At 43.2% G+C, this 15971-nt stretch overlaps 2 protein-coding genes across 2 annotated transcripts in view; one reads left to right on the forward strand and one right to left on the reverse strand.

The window, feature by feature from the left end:
- Ttc23 (tetratricopeptide repeat domain 23) overlaps positions 1–7167 on the reverse strand; it is a 75565-nt gene extending 68398 nt beyond the window's left edge. The window contains exon 1 of the mRNA XM_052160914.1: positions 6748–7167. The gene's annotated coding sequence lies outside the window, so the exon portion shown is untranslated. The remainder of the gene's footprint in view (positions 1–6747) is intronic.
- Positions 7168–9412: 2245 nt separating this feature from the next.
- Positions 9413–15971, forward strand: part of Lrrc28 (leucine rich repeat containing 28) — a 131673-nt gene continuing 125114 nt past the window's right edge. Inside the window, exons 1-2 of the mRNA XM_052160927.1 lie at positions 9413–9485; positions 12191–12418. Of these exons, the coding sequence (XP_052016887.1) occupies positions 12251–12418 (168 nt within the window). The 5' untranslated portion in view covers positions 9413–9485; positions 12191–12250. The remainder of the gene's footprint in view (positions 9486–12190; positions 12419–15971) is intronic.

Raw genomic sequence — 15971 nt, forward strand, 5'->3', positions numbered from 1 at the left:
TGTAGCCCTGGTTGTCCTGGAACTCACTCTGAAGACCAGGCTGGCCTCGAACTTAGAAATCCACCTGTCTCTGCCTCCCAAGTGCTGGGATTACAGGCGTGCGCCACCACCGCCTGGCTCAAAATTATGTTTTATATATGCTCACAGATATATAACCCGAAAATGAAATTGGGAAGGGAATATGGCTACAAACAGTAGAAAAACAAACAAACAAACAGACAGACAGACCCTTATGAATAAATGTAATAAGTGTAAGCCATAAGTGAAAGAATCTCATGGCTTGAATCTGAAATGGCTCCCGTGGGTTCATATTTGGATGCTAGATCCCCAGACTATGGAGCTATTTTGAAGACTGGAGCTTTCCTAAGGTGGGGCGTGGGTGGTGGAAGTAGGCCACGGAGGGCTGGGACTTTAAGGATGCAGCCGCCCTGGGTTGCTGCCTTTTTCTCTGCCTCCTGTCTGCTGTCATGTGAAGAATCCCTTCATGTTCGTGCCTCGTCCTCGGCTGCAGTGGACTCAGGCTATGAGGCCAGCACACAAACCTCTTTTGTCTTGTAAGTTTATTTCTGTCAGGTATTTAGTTGATGCACCATGAAAGTAACTAATACAAGACATGTACTGAAAATAAGGAAGTTACAGCAAGCTCAGATACGTGGAGACACATCCGTGGAATAGCGGCTTCACAGTGTCCTCACGGGGATCAGCAGATCTAAACAATTCCTATCAAAATATTAATGTTCTTTTTATTTTCTATGCAAAAATGGAACACTTCCTGCTTAAATTCACATGGAAATGCAAGAAACTCAAACTAGACTAAGCAATCCTTAAAAAGGAAGAAAGCTAGGTAATTCATATTTAGAAATTTTAAAAGTTACTATTAATATAAAAACTATAAAAAGCCAGCCAGACCTGGTAGCATGAGTCTGTAATAGCAAAACTTGGGAAGCTAAGTCAGGAGGGCTCAGTCTGGACTGCACAGTCAATAAAATCCTGCTCCAAACAGACAAGCAAACCGACCAGAAAAACCCAAAACCGAACAAAAGAGGCCCCAACACACCCACGTAATCAAACACTACTGGAGAAGCAAAATGTCGTTTCCAAGTTCTCAAGCTGTCATGACCATCACGGGGACGGCAGAAAAAAATTGGCCTAGATCCTTGACATTTGCTTGGGTAGTCGATCCTATTATGTCCTCATCGAGTAAACAGTGGTAATTATGCCAGATGATTATGTGAGTCACCTGATCGTGGTAATCATTGTATAAACTGCAAGAACAACAAAACAAACTGTTGAGAAAGACACCAAACCGGATAGCGACAACCCCACGCGGCCTCAATCCTACTCAAAGAATGACAAGCAACTGGAAGCTGAGAGCATGAGTGTGCTCTCTCCGCCAAAGAGCACACCGACTGGTGGTCCAGGGCCAGCCAGCCAGCCCTGAAGACAAGCAAATAGGTAACTTATGGACTCAACAGGCTGTATTTAGAAATGTGTGTGTACACACAGACAGACAGACAGACACACACACACACAAGCATTCAATAACAATTGATGGACAAAGAGGCCATGGGTATGAAGGAGTGCACTGAGGTGGGTATATAGGAAAGTTTTGAGGTTGGAAAGACAAGGGAGAAATATTGTAATTAAAATACAATCTCAAAAAAGAAACAACAGAAATTTCTAAAAACAAAACAAAACTACCCTGTTACCCTGTATAACTTGTAGGACTTTAGTTGTCAAACCCGCACCGCAGTCGAAGCTGGGATAAAACAGAACAAAATGGCAAGGCACTTGCACAAGGACCGATGGACAGGACAGGACAAGAAGTCTGAAGCCAACTCTGATATACACGACCACTTTCTTTCTTCTTCTTTTTCTTCTTTTTTTTTTTTAGTGATCAAACCCAGGACCTTGTGTACCTCCCCCCAAGACCCCCAAAGGCACTACGATACTCGAATGGCAGAAAGGAGAGTCTTTTCAATAAACGATGGATATGCACAGTCACATGCAAAGAAGGTGGGCTTCAAGCCATACCTAAAAATTAACCTCAAAGGCTGGAGAGATGGCTCAGTGGTTAAAAGTACCGACTGCTCTTCCAGAGGTCTTGACTTCAATTCCCAGCAACCACATGGTGGCTCAAAAAAAAAAAAAAAATCTGTAATGGAATTTGATGCCCTCTTCTGGTGTCTGAAGACAGCTACAGTGTACTCACATACATAAAATAAATAAATCTTAAAAAAAATTAACCTCAAGCTGAGCAGAGAACTAAATGTAAGAGCCCTAAGTGTAAAGTCTGCCCAAACGCTGGAGTGAACCCCATGAGCTTGGGTGAACCCCCATGAGCTTGGATTCCTCAGACACAGCTCCAAAGTACCATTACAGACGAAAAGATGGATTAACTGGACTTTCTCAACATTGATATCTTGGTGCTTCAAAGTCAAACACTAAATTTAAAAGATAACCTAAAGGATGGTGAAATATGAAAGAATACTAGCAATTCAATGATAATATGCTAACCCAACTGAAAATTAGACCAATATCTAAATAGAGATTTTTTTTTAAGTTCTTTTTTATTTATTTACTGACCTTTATTTTATGTGCATTGGTGCTTTGCCTGCATCTGTGTCTATATGAGTGTGTCAGATCTTGAAGTCACAGACAGCTATGAGTTGCCATGTGGGGGCTGGGATTTGAACCGAACCCTCAGGAAGAGTGCCTTTAACTGCTCAGCCATCTCTTCAACCCCTAGACATTTTTTTTAACAACAAAAATATATGGATAACCAAGAAGCCCGTATGGCTAATATCATTAGTCATTATCAAAATTACAAAATTACAAGCATGTACTAATTCATATTCACCAAACTTGGACAACAACAGTAATAAACCCAAATACAGGAAGGGGTGGCAAGGATGTGGAGAAGTCAGAACTCTCACATGCTACTCGTGAGGATGTGGTGCTGAGGTTGCCTTGGAGAACAGCTGCGGTGCTTCCTTTGGGTTCGACACAGAGTCAGTACTCTACTTGTAGGCAACTGCAACTGAAGAAGCAGAGGCCTACAAAAACCTGTGCACATCTTCCTATCAGTGTTAGCTGCAGTAGCTGGATACCGAAGGTATTCCCAATGCCTGTGTGTTGGCAGCCGCCCGTACCGCGCCCAAAGATGGCGCCGGTTTCCTGTGCATGAGTCAGCAGGACACGGCTATTGTCCACCACGAAGGACACAGTGCGCATGACCCAAGTATGTCACAGCCCGCTCTTGGGTCATGTTAATAAGGCATTGAGACCTGCACCAATCAGGTAGCGACATGAGTCTCCTAGCATATATAAGCTGTGCCTTTTCCTCCCTTGGGCCCTGCTCAGAAAAGCTGTACAATAAAAGAGTGTCCGCAGAAGAATCCTGTTGCCGTGCGTCGTTCTTGCTGGCGAGACAATAGGCGCGCGACACCTGTGAAATCCCAAATAGATAAAAAGAAGGCGGCATCGCCATAGCATGGAGAATCCTGAGGAACACAGACCTTGTAATGGAATATCTACCTATCTATCTATCTATCTATCTATCTATCTATCTATCTATCTATCTATCTATCGGGATAGTCCACAGACCTCAAAGTTCACAGATTACACTTTAGATGAGGTTTCATGTCTTTTATATCAATCCCCTTCTTTGGGATAATCTCATTCCTTGTGAAATTGGTGGAGTCCAGTGATACATTCACTAAAAATATTATCTATAAATTTTAATGCAAAAATTCAAATAGTAGAAACATTGCCATAGCAATTAAACTCCTATAGGAAATTAAACACAGACTTCATGCATGCTACCACTGAGTAATGTTTCTAGCCCTTAAAACTTCATTTAGCTTAAAAGTCAAACTTACTGCGTTAAGTATCCTTTCACTACTTTTCTTGTTTTGCACACACGGAGTACCAAAATCCTCAGGGGAGAAGCTGTGAAAAGCTGGAGGAAGCCAGGGCTGAGAAGGCCTGAACGCAGCAAAGAGCAAACTCCTGAGCAGCCCCCGGTGTAAAGGGTGGAGTAGGTGGAGGGAGATGCCTGTTCCACAGAGGTAAAGGCTGCGTATCACAGGGATCTCAGCGATCTGAGAAAGCATGAGTGAGCCTCTCACTGTCACTGCCCACAGGTGGCACAGGTCACGTTTATTTTGTCACATTTCTTCCGTGTCTCTAACTTCTTGAGGGCTGGACTGTTTAAGGGACTGAAGAGTGGATAATGATTGGTAAGCACTGGAGACAGCCATGTGAGAAGGGACCTTGTCTCAGAGCTGTTTCTAATACCTAAGGATTCCTCCTTCTCCTTTGAGATCACAGATCATATGCTGGCTTACCTCAGAGACACCTGGACACTAAAGCTTTGGGCTACAGAGCCAGAGCCAGGAAGCAGCATGGGTGTCCGTCAAAGAATGGGCAGATAAGGAAAGTGGGTATGTACACAACGCAGATTCATCCGGCTGTGAAGAATAAAGTTTTCTTCAACTGCAGGAAAATGGATGGAACCAAAGAATATGCTAAGAGAACTAAGCCAGTCTCAAAAAGACAAACGGGGAATGTTTCATCTTCTGTTTTGAAACCAGGAGGGAAAGAAGCACGAAAATAAACAAGGAATTTAGGTATCTGGAAGGAGAAAGGGAGTGGGGGAAGGAAATAAAAGAGGGATGACAATGAATAAGGCATATTATTAGCCTCTGTGGAGATGTAAGGAAACCCCTTTTAAACATTTTTTTTCTCTAATTAAAAGAAACAAAGTTTTTTTTTTCTTATTAAAAGAAAGAACTCTGGACATCTTAGGATGTGTGAGCTTCAGACTTCAGAGTATATTTTGATATAAGGATAAAGATAACGTCCCTGCAGCACTCTGTCCGATTGCAGGAGATGGTCCTTCACTCTGTCTGTGTCTCAATGCTTAGCAGGGGTTCCAGGGCATCACAGCAGCTCACTAAGCATGTGAAATACTGAGTTTTGTCCTAGACACAGGCCTTTCATAGTTTTGGGTTGGGGTTTGAAATTCCTTTACATCAGTTAAGTGTAATCATGGAAGACACATTCAAAGAAAGAACCATCTTTTCAGATGCCACAAGGAAACACATCAGGATTTATGTAAACCGATGATGATAAACAAAGATACTTAATCAAAATGTCTCAAGAGACTTGGCTACAGATCTGCACACCAATTGAGATTACTAAGATCTGGCCTTTCACCCTGGCAGTGCCAATCTTAAAGTGCAATGCCAGTCTTCATATTGAAAATCCACGCCCCAAGACTCCCAGGGACTGAACCATCAACCAAGGGGCGCACATGGTTCCAACCAAAAATGTGGCAGAGGAAGGCCTTGTTGGGCATCAGTGGGAGGAAAGGTCCTTGGTCAGGTGAAGTCTCAACAGAGGCCCCAACAAAGGGAAACTGGGGGGGGGGGGGTGGGGGGGGGGAGGAGGTGGGCATGTGTCGGGTGGAGGGGCATATACATGGAGGCAGGGGGGAGGAGGGGTTGGGGGTCTTTGGGGTGGGGGAAACTGGGAAAGGTTTTACCATGGCAATGTAAATGAAGATGATATTCAATTAAAAAAAGAAAAGAAAATAAAATCCTCCGCAACTGAACTCCTTAACTCTAGTGACTGGCTCTTCATATCAATTCCTGTGCTTTCTAAAGAAGTTAGTAAAATAAAGCATTATTTTAACCGTGCTTTTCTTCTCTCTCTCTCTCTCTTTTTTTTTTTTGGTTTTTGGTTTTTTGGATTTGGTTTTTTTCCGAGACAGGGTTTCTCTGTGTAGCCCCGGCTGTCCTGGAACTCACTCTGTAGACCAGGCTGGCCTCAAACCCAGAAATCCACCTGCCTCTGCCTCCCAGAGTGCTGTGATTACAGTAGAGCGCCGCCACCACCACCACCACCACCACCCGGCTTAACCATGCTTTTGGATTTGGCTTTTTTTCGAGACAGGGTTTCTCTGTACAGCCCTGGCTTTCCTGGAACTCACTCGGTAGACTAGGTTGGCCTCGAACTCAGAAATCCGCCTGCCTCTGCCTCCGCCTCCCAGAGTGCTGGGGTTACAGGCCAATGCGCCTCTTGCTGCAGTGGGAACCAGCTCTGTCAAGGCTGCAGCAGCCCTGTGGAAAGTTACTTCCCTCTCCCCTACCTACTGCAGATTCAAGGGCTCTGAGCGCCTGATGCGTTCAGCATCTGTCACAGGCGCCCCCACTTTGAAAATACGTAGACTCTTTCACTGAAAATCTGAGTCCTGTTTGTCCACAGCCTTGGTATGAACTTCTAGAGTTTTACTGTTTTATGTCCTTATAGGCTAACTAAGTAAGTGTGACAATGTAAGAAAAAGTTGTTCTAATATATTCCTGAACTTTATAGTTCAACATTAATTAAAATACCTCTGATTGAGAATATGAATACTGGATTTCTTTTTGGGGGAGAATTTATCCACTTGCTGATTCTGATATAGCATATGCCAAAAACTAGGTTTTGTTTGGTCATAGGTAAATCGATTCCTTAATTTTCAAATTTACAAATATTTGCCCAATTTGAATTCAAAGTCTGCTGTGATTTTTCCTCTCTAAATTGATGCCTTGCATATTAGGTCTGTTATAATGCACAGATAGGACTGTCCATTTGATTAAAAAAACAGTAATATTAAATGTCTGAAGCCACATTAAAGCAACAAATAACCGTAAAGCACAATTTTTTTGAAGCAAAATATGATCCACAATTAATCTTACTTACCTTGTAAAATTCCACTGATAACCTGGGAATTGCATTTACAACTTCATTCTAAAGACAAAAGAACTCTGAGGCCTCTTCCTCCAGCCACGCTGCTCAGCATGTGTCGGTGTTTCCTCTGGTTTTCTTTGGACCGTTCTTTAAAACTAGCAAAACAAAATAAAACACCTGGAAAGTGTCTTTAACACTCAGTATCCGCAACTTTGTCATAACATCCTTTGCGAGTTTAGCGGCCCCATGCAGAGAGGGTCCTGTTTCCTTTTCACAGTTCTCTTGTAAATCTGAGTTGCCAGTTTGGCTCCTTCTGTATCAAGTTAATGATTCTACAGCCTGATAACCACAGACAAGTCTAAACAGAGCAGTTTCATCCTAAAAAAGAACAGCATTTGTCCATAAAGCAACCCAGTTCTTAACAAAACTCCAGGCCAAAGAATGAATGATAGCGCCTTCACCAATAGGGAGTGGAGAAGTTTGTCGAACTTTGTAATCCAATCCCTGGAAGCCAGAGGTGGGAATTTTAGAACTGCGGCAGCCTTTTCCTTGGAATTTTCTTAAAGTGGTATCGCTGACTTGATGAAGTTAAAAGTTGCCAGAGATTGTTAAAAAAAAAAAATCCATTTAGAGACTCCCCTTCTGTTTTAAATCTGACCTAAAAAGTATGTAAATTGATCCTCCACAAAACGAGTGAATTTCTAACAGTGGCCATACAATCAATATAGGAATTTTAACATCAATTTGGAGAGGGAGTAAAAGCTATTTTAACATGAGCAAAATTTGGACCTTAATGTGCAAAATAGGAAAGACAAAAATTGAGAAGCTGACATTACTCCAGAAATGTTTTCTATTATTGCTCTTCTTGTGATTATCGATTATTAATATTATATATACATATATATATTGAAATTATAATCACATCGTTTTCCCTTTTTCCCCTATGACCAAGCCGCCTATGTATCCCTCCTTTGCTCTCTTTCATATTTAGGGCCTCTTTTTTTTTTTTTAATTGTTGAGAGAGAGAGAGAGAGAGAGAGAGAGAGAGAGAGTTTTCAGAGCTGACCATTTGGTATTGGATAATCAATTGGTGTGCTTTTCCTGGGGGAAACTATTTCTCCTGATCTCAGCATTCTTTAGTTGCCTATAGTATCATATTATTTTTACTTACAGATAATTAGATGGGTAGGATAAAAATTAAGACTGCCTAACAAGAAGTCCCTATGCAAATTAATAGACATCTTTTTGGTTTTGTTTGTTTTGTCGAGACAGGGTTTCTTCATGTAGCCCTGCATGTCCTGGAACTCACTCTGTAGATCAGGCTGGTCTCCAAGAGATCCACCCGCCTCTGCCTCGGAATGATAATTATTAAAGGCGTGGGTGGGCCAGGACTGCCCAGCAGCTCATCAATTTTTTTTAAAAAGGACAAAGAATAAGGGTTTTTGTTTGTTTTTAAAAAAGATTTATTGATTTATTTTATGTACGTGCATACACTGTGGCTCTCATCAGACACCCCAGAAGAAGACATCAGATTCCATCAGATGGTTGTGAGCCACCATGTGGTTGCTGGGATTTGAGCTCAGGACCTTCAGAAGAGCAGTCAGTGCTCTTAACCCCTGAGCCATCTCTCCAGCCCCAAGAGAATGCGTTTTAATGGGGGGATGAATTTGTTCGAAACACCTCGCGTACATAATGGGTTTCATCAAACAATAAAGAGTAAGTCTTGAGGAAAATTTAAAGATAGAAAGTTGTTGCATCAATGTGCACGACATTAAAAAAATATTTTACTTTTCTTCCCTGGTACAGGGGCTTGAACTTGGTGCCTCTACAGAGCTACGTACCTGCCCCCTTTGTTTTTGAAATACTTTGATAGGGTCTCATTGGCAATCCAGATCCTACTGCCTCAGCCTTAGAGAAGCAGTGGTCTTGCTCCATGGGAACAATCAGGTTTTTAAGTCTTAAGAAGGTCTTCATCGACTGCCTACTTAGCCATAAAAGAACTGCCAGATTATTTCTCTAAACTGATGGCCCTCAGTTCTCACACTAGAGTCTGTGTTTCTTTTTAAACTTTTATTTTATGAGACGGTGTCTCACGGAGCCGAGGTTGGCCTTTTAACTCCTGTCTCCACTTTCAGATCACTGGGATTCAGGCGTGCACCACCATGCCTAAGCCATGAGTGTCTGAAAGGTAGACACCATCTTTGGCAGCTACCAGGGAGCTTTTGGAGACATTAAATCCAGTGCTTAAGTTCTGCTTGTTGACTCCATTTACTTGCGTTACGATTGATGGTGTTGTAACAGTAGCCGGTATTTAATCTCTCGGCGGCGTCGAGTTTTATTGTTGGCAGCGGAATGAATGTATGAATGAGAGAACTGACTAGTTACTTGAGACCTTGAGGCTGGCGCCAGCTAAACAACCCACCAAAATGCTAACACAAAACACCCACTTTCTTAGCATCCAGCTCCAAGCCGGAGCCGGAAGCCAGGACAGAGCCGCGGAGGACGCTGGCTCTCAACCAATAAGCGTCTAGTTCTGAGGGCTCTCATCCCACCTATCGTGAGACAGCGAGAACTGAGACGAACTACCGCGAGGTTTCGTTCTCCTGGCCCCTTCTTCCCGGAACCCTACTCCCGTTAGTCAGGCCCGCCTCCCCGCAGGCTCCGCCCCCGTAGCCCCGCCCTCCCTCTGTTTTCTGGACTGCCTACCATGCGCAGCCTGAGCCGCTGAGTGCAGGTCAGCGGGCGCTGAGGTGAGTGTCCCGTCTCCGGGCTCACAGGTCGAAGCCGCTGGCTCGGCTCCCGTTGGGGACGCTTCATTCCCGTCGCCACGGAAGCGCCTGGGCCTCTGGGAGAGGGACAGTGGGCTGTCCGGCCTTGGATCCCCACCGCTGCCAGGTCCTCCATGGCCCCTGGTACCAGAGTATCCCGGTATCATCTTCTGAATTCCTGCCCCTGGGCTCCCTGCTGCCGAGTTCTTACGACCTTAGACTCGAACTAACTCAGGCAAAACCAAGACGTCTGGTAGCTTTTCTCATGGAGAAAACAGCCTTTTATAGATGCTTATAGTATACAGTTTGTAAGTTTCTAATCTCCAGTGTTAGAAAGCTGGCTTGTGTATTCTGTCAAGTTGGGTACTGGCAAGTCAGTCATGGACTACTCTTTAAAATACCAGTGCTTAAGATGGGGATGTACTTGAGATATTGTTCTGTTTCTACTGAGAAGACTGATGTTGGACTTTCAGAAAACTGAACGTGCAGCCGTACTATTCAATACCGATTGCATTATTTACAGTAACTGGGCAGGAGGTGAAGTTTTGAAAGGGTCAGGAAAACTAAAAAGGCTGCATTGCCAATGAGTGCATATTGGAAAGCCAAGAGTAGCGTTGATCTTTGGAAGCTTTTGGATTTCATTTGCATACACGTTATTTCCCAGTTTGTATGAAGATGCATTTCAGCAGAGCCTTTTGGTGCTTTTGAAGCAACCAGTGCCAGGTGGAACATTCAGAAAGAGCCATCTGGTTACAGTGAGTGAAGATTTTGGATATGGTTTTACTTTGCAGAAGGGAATCCTTCCATATGTGTAATCTCTGGCTGTCTCATAATGATGACACGCTGGCTACATTTTACGTTTGTAAAAGGCTGCGTTATAGGAAAGGTGGTGCCTAGACTTTGGAGTTAGGACCACCTGCATTTCGGTTGTGGCAAATACCTTACCTGAAAAGGGGGTTAATTAATGTCTGCTGTGCTGCTTGGCTATGAAGATGGAGATATTTATGACAGATAGCAAGTTTATATTGTCTGTGAATGATCTCAATGGGTAGATTAAAAAAAATCAAAATCAGTTGCTCTGATTTCATCCACTTATTAGCTGTTTGAAAGTTAAATGTATTTTAGATACTGTATTATTATACTTTTTTTTTTCCGAGACAGGGTTTCTCTGTGTAGCCCTGGCTGTGTTGGAACTCACTCCGTAGACCAGTCTGGCCTCGAACTCAGAAACCCGCCTGCCTCTGCCTCCCAAGTGCTGGGATTAAAGGCTTCCGCCACCATCGCCCGGCTAGATACTGTATTATTATGCAGGCATGCAGATATGAAGAAAGCAACATCTCTATATTTAGGGTTTTACAGACTCTTGTCTAAAATGTCTGTAAGCAGGTATACATATCTATCTATATCTATAGATAATAGATATATAATCTAAAACAAATAGTAAAAACTGAACAACTCGCTTGCTCTGAAAGAAAGAAAGGAAATAATTAGTGTGGAATGGGGAGGTGAGTTTTATGTTGAAAGCTGCAAGGAGAAAGAGGCATTTCCAGGCTAAGAGGAGAACAACAACTGCTTGGAGGAGTTTGGTGGCGCCCAGGATTGAGAGGTCAGGAACTTGGTGAGTGTCGTGGAGGAGGCTGGACAGGCAGGTTGGGCCCGACGGTCAAGGGAGCTTTGTAAGAAGTCTACTTTTCTCAATCAGGAGTTGCTAAAGGGTTTGTGTAGTAAGGCGTGTCTGACAGGAAGACGTGCAATTATGAGTGCATTGTTGGAGGCCCATTGCTGTGATTGTTATGTTGGGAGGGATGAAAGCGGACATATGGCGGCCAAGGGTGGGTTGGGCAGCAGGAGAGAGATGGCTGGAACTGAGATGTATTTGGAAAGAGAAACATTAGCATTGATTGAAGAAACTGTGATGGAGAGGAGGGGATCCTTCCTGACTCCCAGCTGAGCTGCTTCCTGGCTAGAAGGGTGCTTCCCCCACAAATGCTGAGACAGGAAAACCTGGGGAGGTAGCTGGTGATGAGCTCTGACAGCTGTCTGGAAAGGCATGACATCGGCCATGCTGCATGACATCTAAACCACTCCCCTTACTCAGAGCATAATTACCCTCTGGGGTAACTGTTCTGGCTCCGTCGTCCATACAGAAGCATTGATGGTGCCAGTGCTGTACTTCCCTTCCCTTTACCTAAAGACACAGAAGATGTCCAATGATCGGGTGCCTGGCAGTAAATGAAGTAGATGGAATAATTATGGGGAAGTATTAGATTCTTAGGTTGACCTGGGGCTGTTAACTGATCACTTCATAGAATACTCTTAAGTAAAATGACAACTGCTGATGTCTGAGCTAAGACATGAGTTTGAAAATGATAGAAATTAACCCCAAAGTAATAAAACTCTGTTCATTGAAAGCCTTCATATGACTATTCACTGATAATTATTTTCTTAAAATGAATAAAATAATTGAAATGGCTCCCTTTCCTTTTTGTTTCAATAAAGAACTAGAAGGGGTGTCTAGAAAAAATTGACTGTTTGAGCAATTTTGTTTGAGCAATTTCATTTGTTAATGTTTTCTGGAACCCTGAGCTTGATCTTTAAGAAACTTCTAGCTCTGTGGGATGACCTGTTTAGATGCGGTGCTTGTAAGAAATCTTAATGACTAATTTTTTTTTTTGTCTTCTTTGTAGAAATGGACCAATTTTGACAAGATGTAGTGCGACAGCACTTCTGGTTGGACATGTTCAGTCATGGCATCCGAACTCTGTAAGACGATCTCTGTGGCCAGGCTTGAAAAGCACAAGAATTTGTTCTTAAATTACAGGAATCTGCACCATTTTCCATTGGAGTTACTGAAAGACGAGGGGCTGCAGCACCTGGAGAGGCTCTATATGAAAAGGAACTCCCTCACAACCCTGGTAGATATTATATTGCATTAATACCATTTGTAAATGTCCTGCTCAAGATGTCTTCATGCATCTGTGCTATTTAGATCAACAAGTCACATATGCAGCAGTGGAGATGTATGGGGGGCTCCCAGTAGTTGCACATCCATTATTGAAATTGCTGCAGGTAGGTTACAGAGGGGATATGTAGGAAAGTGAAGGTATTCTGATACACCACTGAGATCAGTCTGTCTTCAGTCAGCAAGCACTTCAATTCTATGAAGTGATCAGTTAACAGCCCCAGGTCAACCTAAGAATCTAATACTTCCCCTAAGAATCTGATAATTCCTGCTGTGTGTTAAAGCAGCCTACGTTAAAATAACTAAGCGGAAGGCCAGTAAGCTTGACCGAGTGGCAGGCATTACAAAAAGAAGGATTTGATGATCAAAGCATTAATAGATATTTGCAAAGTTGTGTGTTAAGAAAACCTCTTTATGATTGCCTTGTTGAAAATCCGTGATCTTGCATTGAGATGTCATGCAGTTTGGTCCCCACCAAAGTTTGCTGCTGAAGCAACATTTGATTCATTTTATGTTCTAAGAGTAAGCACAAATTTGTCATTATAGCCTGTTATATGTAAACTAAACCATTTAAACTTGGGAGGAGAATGTTCTAAACAGAATTCTATTCCTACTTCTTGTTAGAAAATGTCCCCATCTTAAGTGGTTTTTACCTATGTGGCCTTTTGTGGCTGTCAGTTACCTGGTTGGAATTTCGTGCTTGAATTTGTGATTCATGTTAGCTTGCTCTTTCTTTGTAAATGAACCTTTCTATATTTTGTAAATGATACCTTTCCTAAGTATCTGGAAAGTTTGTCATACTAGTTTTATATTTATGGCCTGTGTTCTTGACAATCTGAAACAGGTGAATGCATTACAAAGTGTATCTTTGCTTTATCTGGAACAAATGGTTATGTGTCTTTTTAGTGTTTGATATATTGGTACCTATGTGGAGTTGAATACTTAGTTTTTTTTTTCTTTTTTCTAGCTGTTTTTAAACTCAAAAATGTCTTATCTACACTTTCATTAGTCCTTTATGAATATACATATGCCCCTGTGTGATGTGAGGTCATACTTACCTCATGTTTTCTAACCCTTGGGAAGAAGTGGTATAAGAGATTTTATCAAGGATGACAGCTCCAATTTGCCTACGTGTATAAAAGTATGTAGGAAAGCATTCAGGCACGGATTACTGCCCTCAGCAGTAGCCTGATGGAACAGAAGTTTCAGGGAAACTAACCTTCGCCTACAGAAGTTAAGCAGTTGGTCTTCAGTAAATTTCGGTCAGTTTTTAGTTTAGGAAACTACTTTGGTATCTATCACACAATTTGGACATATTCAGGTGGTTCAGTGCACATACCTATTTGAAAATTGTTTTTAGCCACTGCACAGAGTAAGGATTCCATTAGGACATGTCCATTGCATTTCTCCGCCTTACTCCCATGCCTCTCCCTCTTCCCTCCCCTCCTCCTTTCCCCCTCTCCCTCTTCCCTCCCCTCCTCCTTCCCTCCTCTCTTTCCTCCTCTCTTCCCTCCTCTCCCTCTTCCCTCCTCTCCCTCTTCCCTCCCCTCTTTCTTTCCTCCCCTCTCTCTTTCCTCCTCTCTTTCCTCCTCTCCCTCTTTCCTCCTCTCTTCCCTCCCCTCCTTAGTCCTTTCCCACCCCTCCCCGTCTCCATCCTCCTTCCCATAGCTTGCATCCCAAGTTCATGCTCTGCCACCCTTTCAGTCTGTAAGGATTAAATTCTTGCAGGTGTTTGCAATCAAAGTTGCATCTTGTCTTCTCTTTGCAGTGACTGTTTGGTGTGTATCAGATACCGTTGTGGGGTTTATGAGCTATGGAATGCTCTATACATCTCGTAGGACGCTGAGCGTCAGCAAGCATCCCAGAGCTGTTCTCGTCCCTGGCTGGACCAGCTAGCTATAAAGCAGGGTTTTAGGTGTTTGCTGGCGTTAAAGTGTAGTTCCCGCCTGGGGTTTGAGTTTGCGGGACTTGATCAGCAGCTGCAGAGCTGCCGAGCTGCTGGCCAGCATTGTTGGCCATGTCGGCTGATGAGTGCGTTATGAATTCATTGGCCTTGTGTTGCTTGGAGACCCGCCAGGCATTTGTTTTCATGTCTCATTCTTCCCTGGTACAAATCGTTTTTATCCCCTTCATTGTGGAAATGCCCCTTTCTACCCTTTCCTACTTTCTACCCCTCACCACGGGAAGCTGCTTCCCGATAAGTAGTGACCCGTGTGCAGCCCCTACTACCCTTCTCCCCTGTGCACTTCGTGTTATTTGATTTAGCACAATGGCTTATATTTGTAGGATGATAGTGAGTCATGCCTTCAGAATTTGGGGGATGTCAGTCTTTCCTGAATTAAACAGGAAAAAAGCCTGTGAACTTAACGGAATAGACCTTTTCACTTAAAACCCTTTATTTGTATTTATTCTATGTTGAATTTATTCCTGTGCCATAAGTTCCTTCTGTGGGAGATCTTTCTCTGTGCAGCCTCCCACTCCAGCTTAGGAACAATGCTTTCCTGTTCAATGAGGACCATCTCAGTGGGGCAGGGGAGCTCGCGTGCATGAGTGTGTGTGTGTGTGTGTGTGTGTGTGTGTGTGTGATTTATTAGAATGGCTTATATGCTGTGATCCAAATAGTTTAACAATGGCTGTCTCCCAACAGAAAGGCCAAGGGTCCAGTAGTTATTCCGTCCGTAAGATTGGATGTCTCAGCAGTCCTGATCTAGGGCTAGAGTACCAGAGTAGTCCTAAGACCTGCCAGTTTTTGGTCCAAGTTGGCTTCTGAAGAAATTGACTCTACTACCATTGAAGGAATGGCTGAGGGTAGTTGTTCTCAGGCCAGTGAGAGCGAGGGTAAGCAGACAGAAAACATAAGCTTCCTTCCATTCTTTTATGTGGTCTCCTCCCAGAAAGTGTGGCCCAGATTTAGGGTAGATCTTTTGACTTCAATTGGTCTGGATTTAGGGTGCATCTCCCACCTCAAATAATCCAACCAAGAAAAATCCCTTACAAGTGCACCCAACTATTTTCGTTTTAATACTTTCAAATGTAGTTGACAGCTGAGACAAGCCATCATACATGGGTTAATTTGACTGAGCTCTGTAAGTTTGGCAGTGCGTCTTGGGTACGTTGCATATCCGAATATATGTGACTAGATAGTCTACATCTAGCTTTAACTTCATGTTACTCTCTTGTTGCTACAAAACTTCAACATTGTCTTTGGGCCATCAGCCCTGCATCCATCCCACTGCTTGGCCTGGACACACCTGCAGACTCCACCACTGTACTTCAGAAGGGCACACATTCCTTTTTGAAAGTGACATCTTTCAGATACTTGGTGGGTCTTTGCATAACCTTGATGACCTGGTCAATTTGAGTGTTCATAAAGTGAGCACAAGGATTTGAACCTCTGGATTTATATGATTTTTTTTGTAGTGTTTTCTGAGATGAGAGTAGGTTTTTAGATGGCCGTGGACTATGGTGCCTCTCTGCCATTGCCTGGTCCTGCTGCTCCATGGACA

Source organism: Apodemus sylvaticus, chromosome 1, assembly GCF_947179515.1.
Source record: "Apodemus sylvaticus chromosome 1, mApoSyl1.1, whole genome shotgun sequence".
Classification (NCBI taxonomy): domain Eukaryota; kingdom Metazoa; phylum Chordata; class Mammalia; order Rodentia; family Muridae; genus Apodemus; species Apodemus sylvaticus.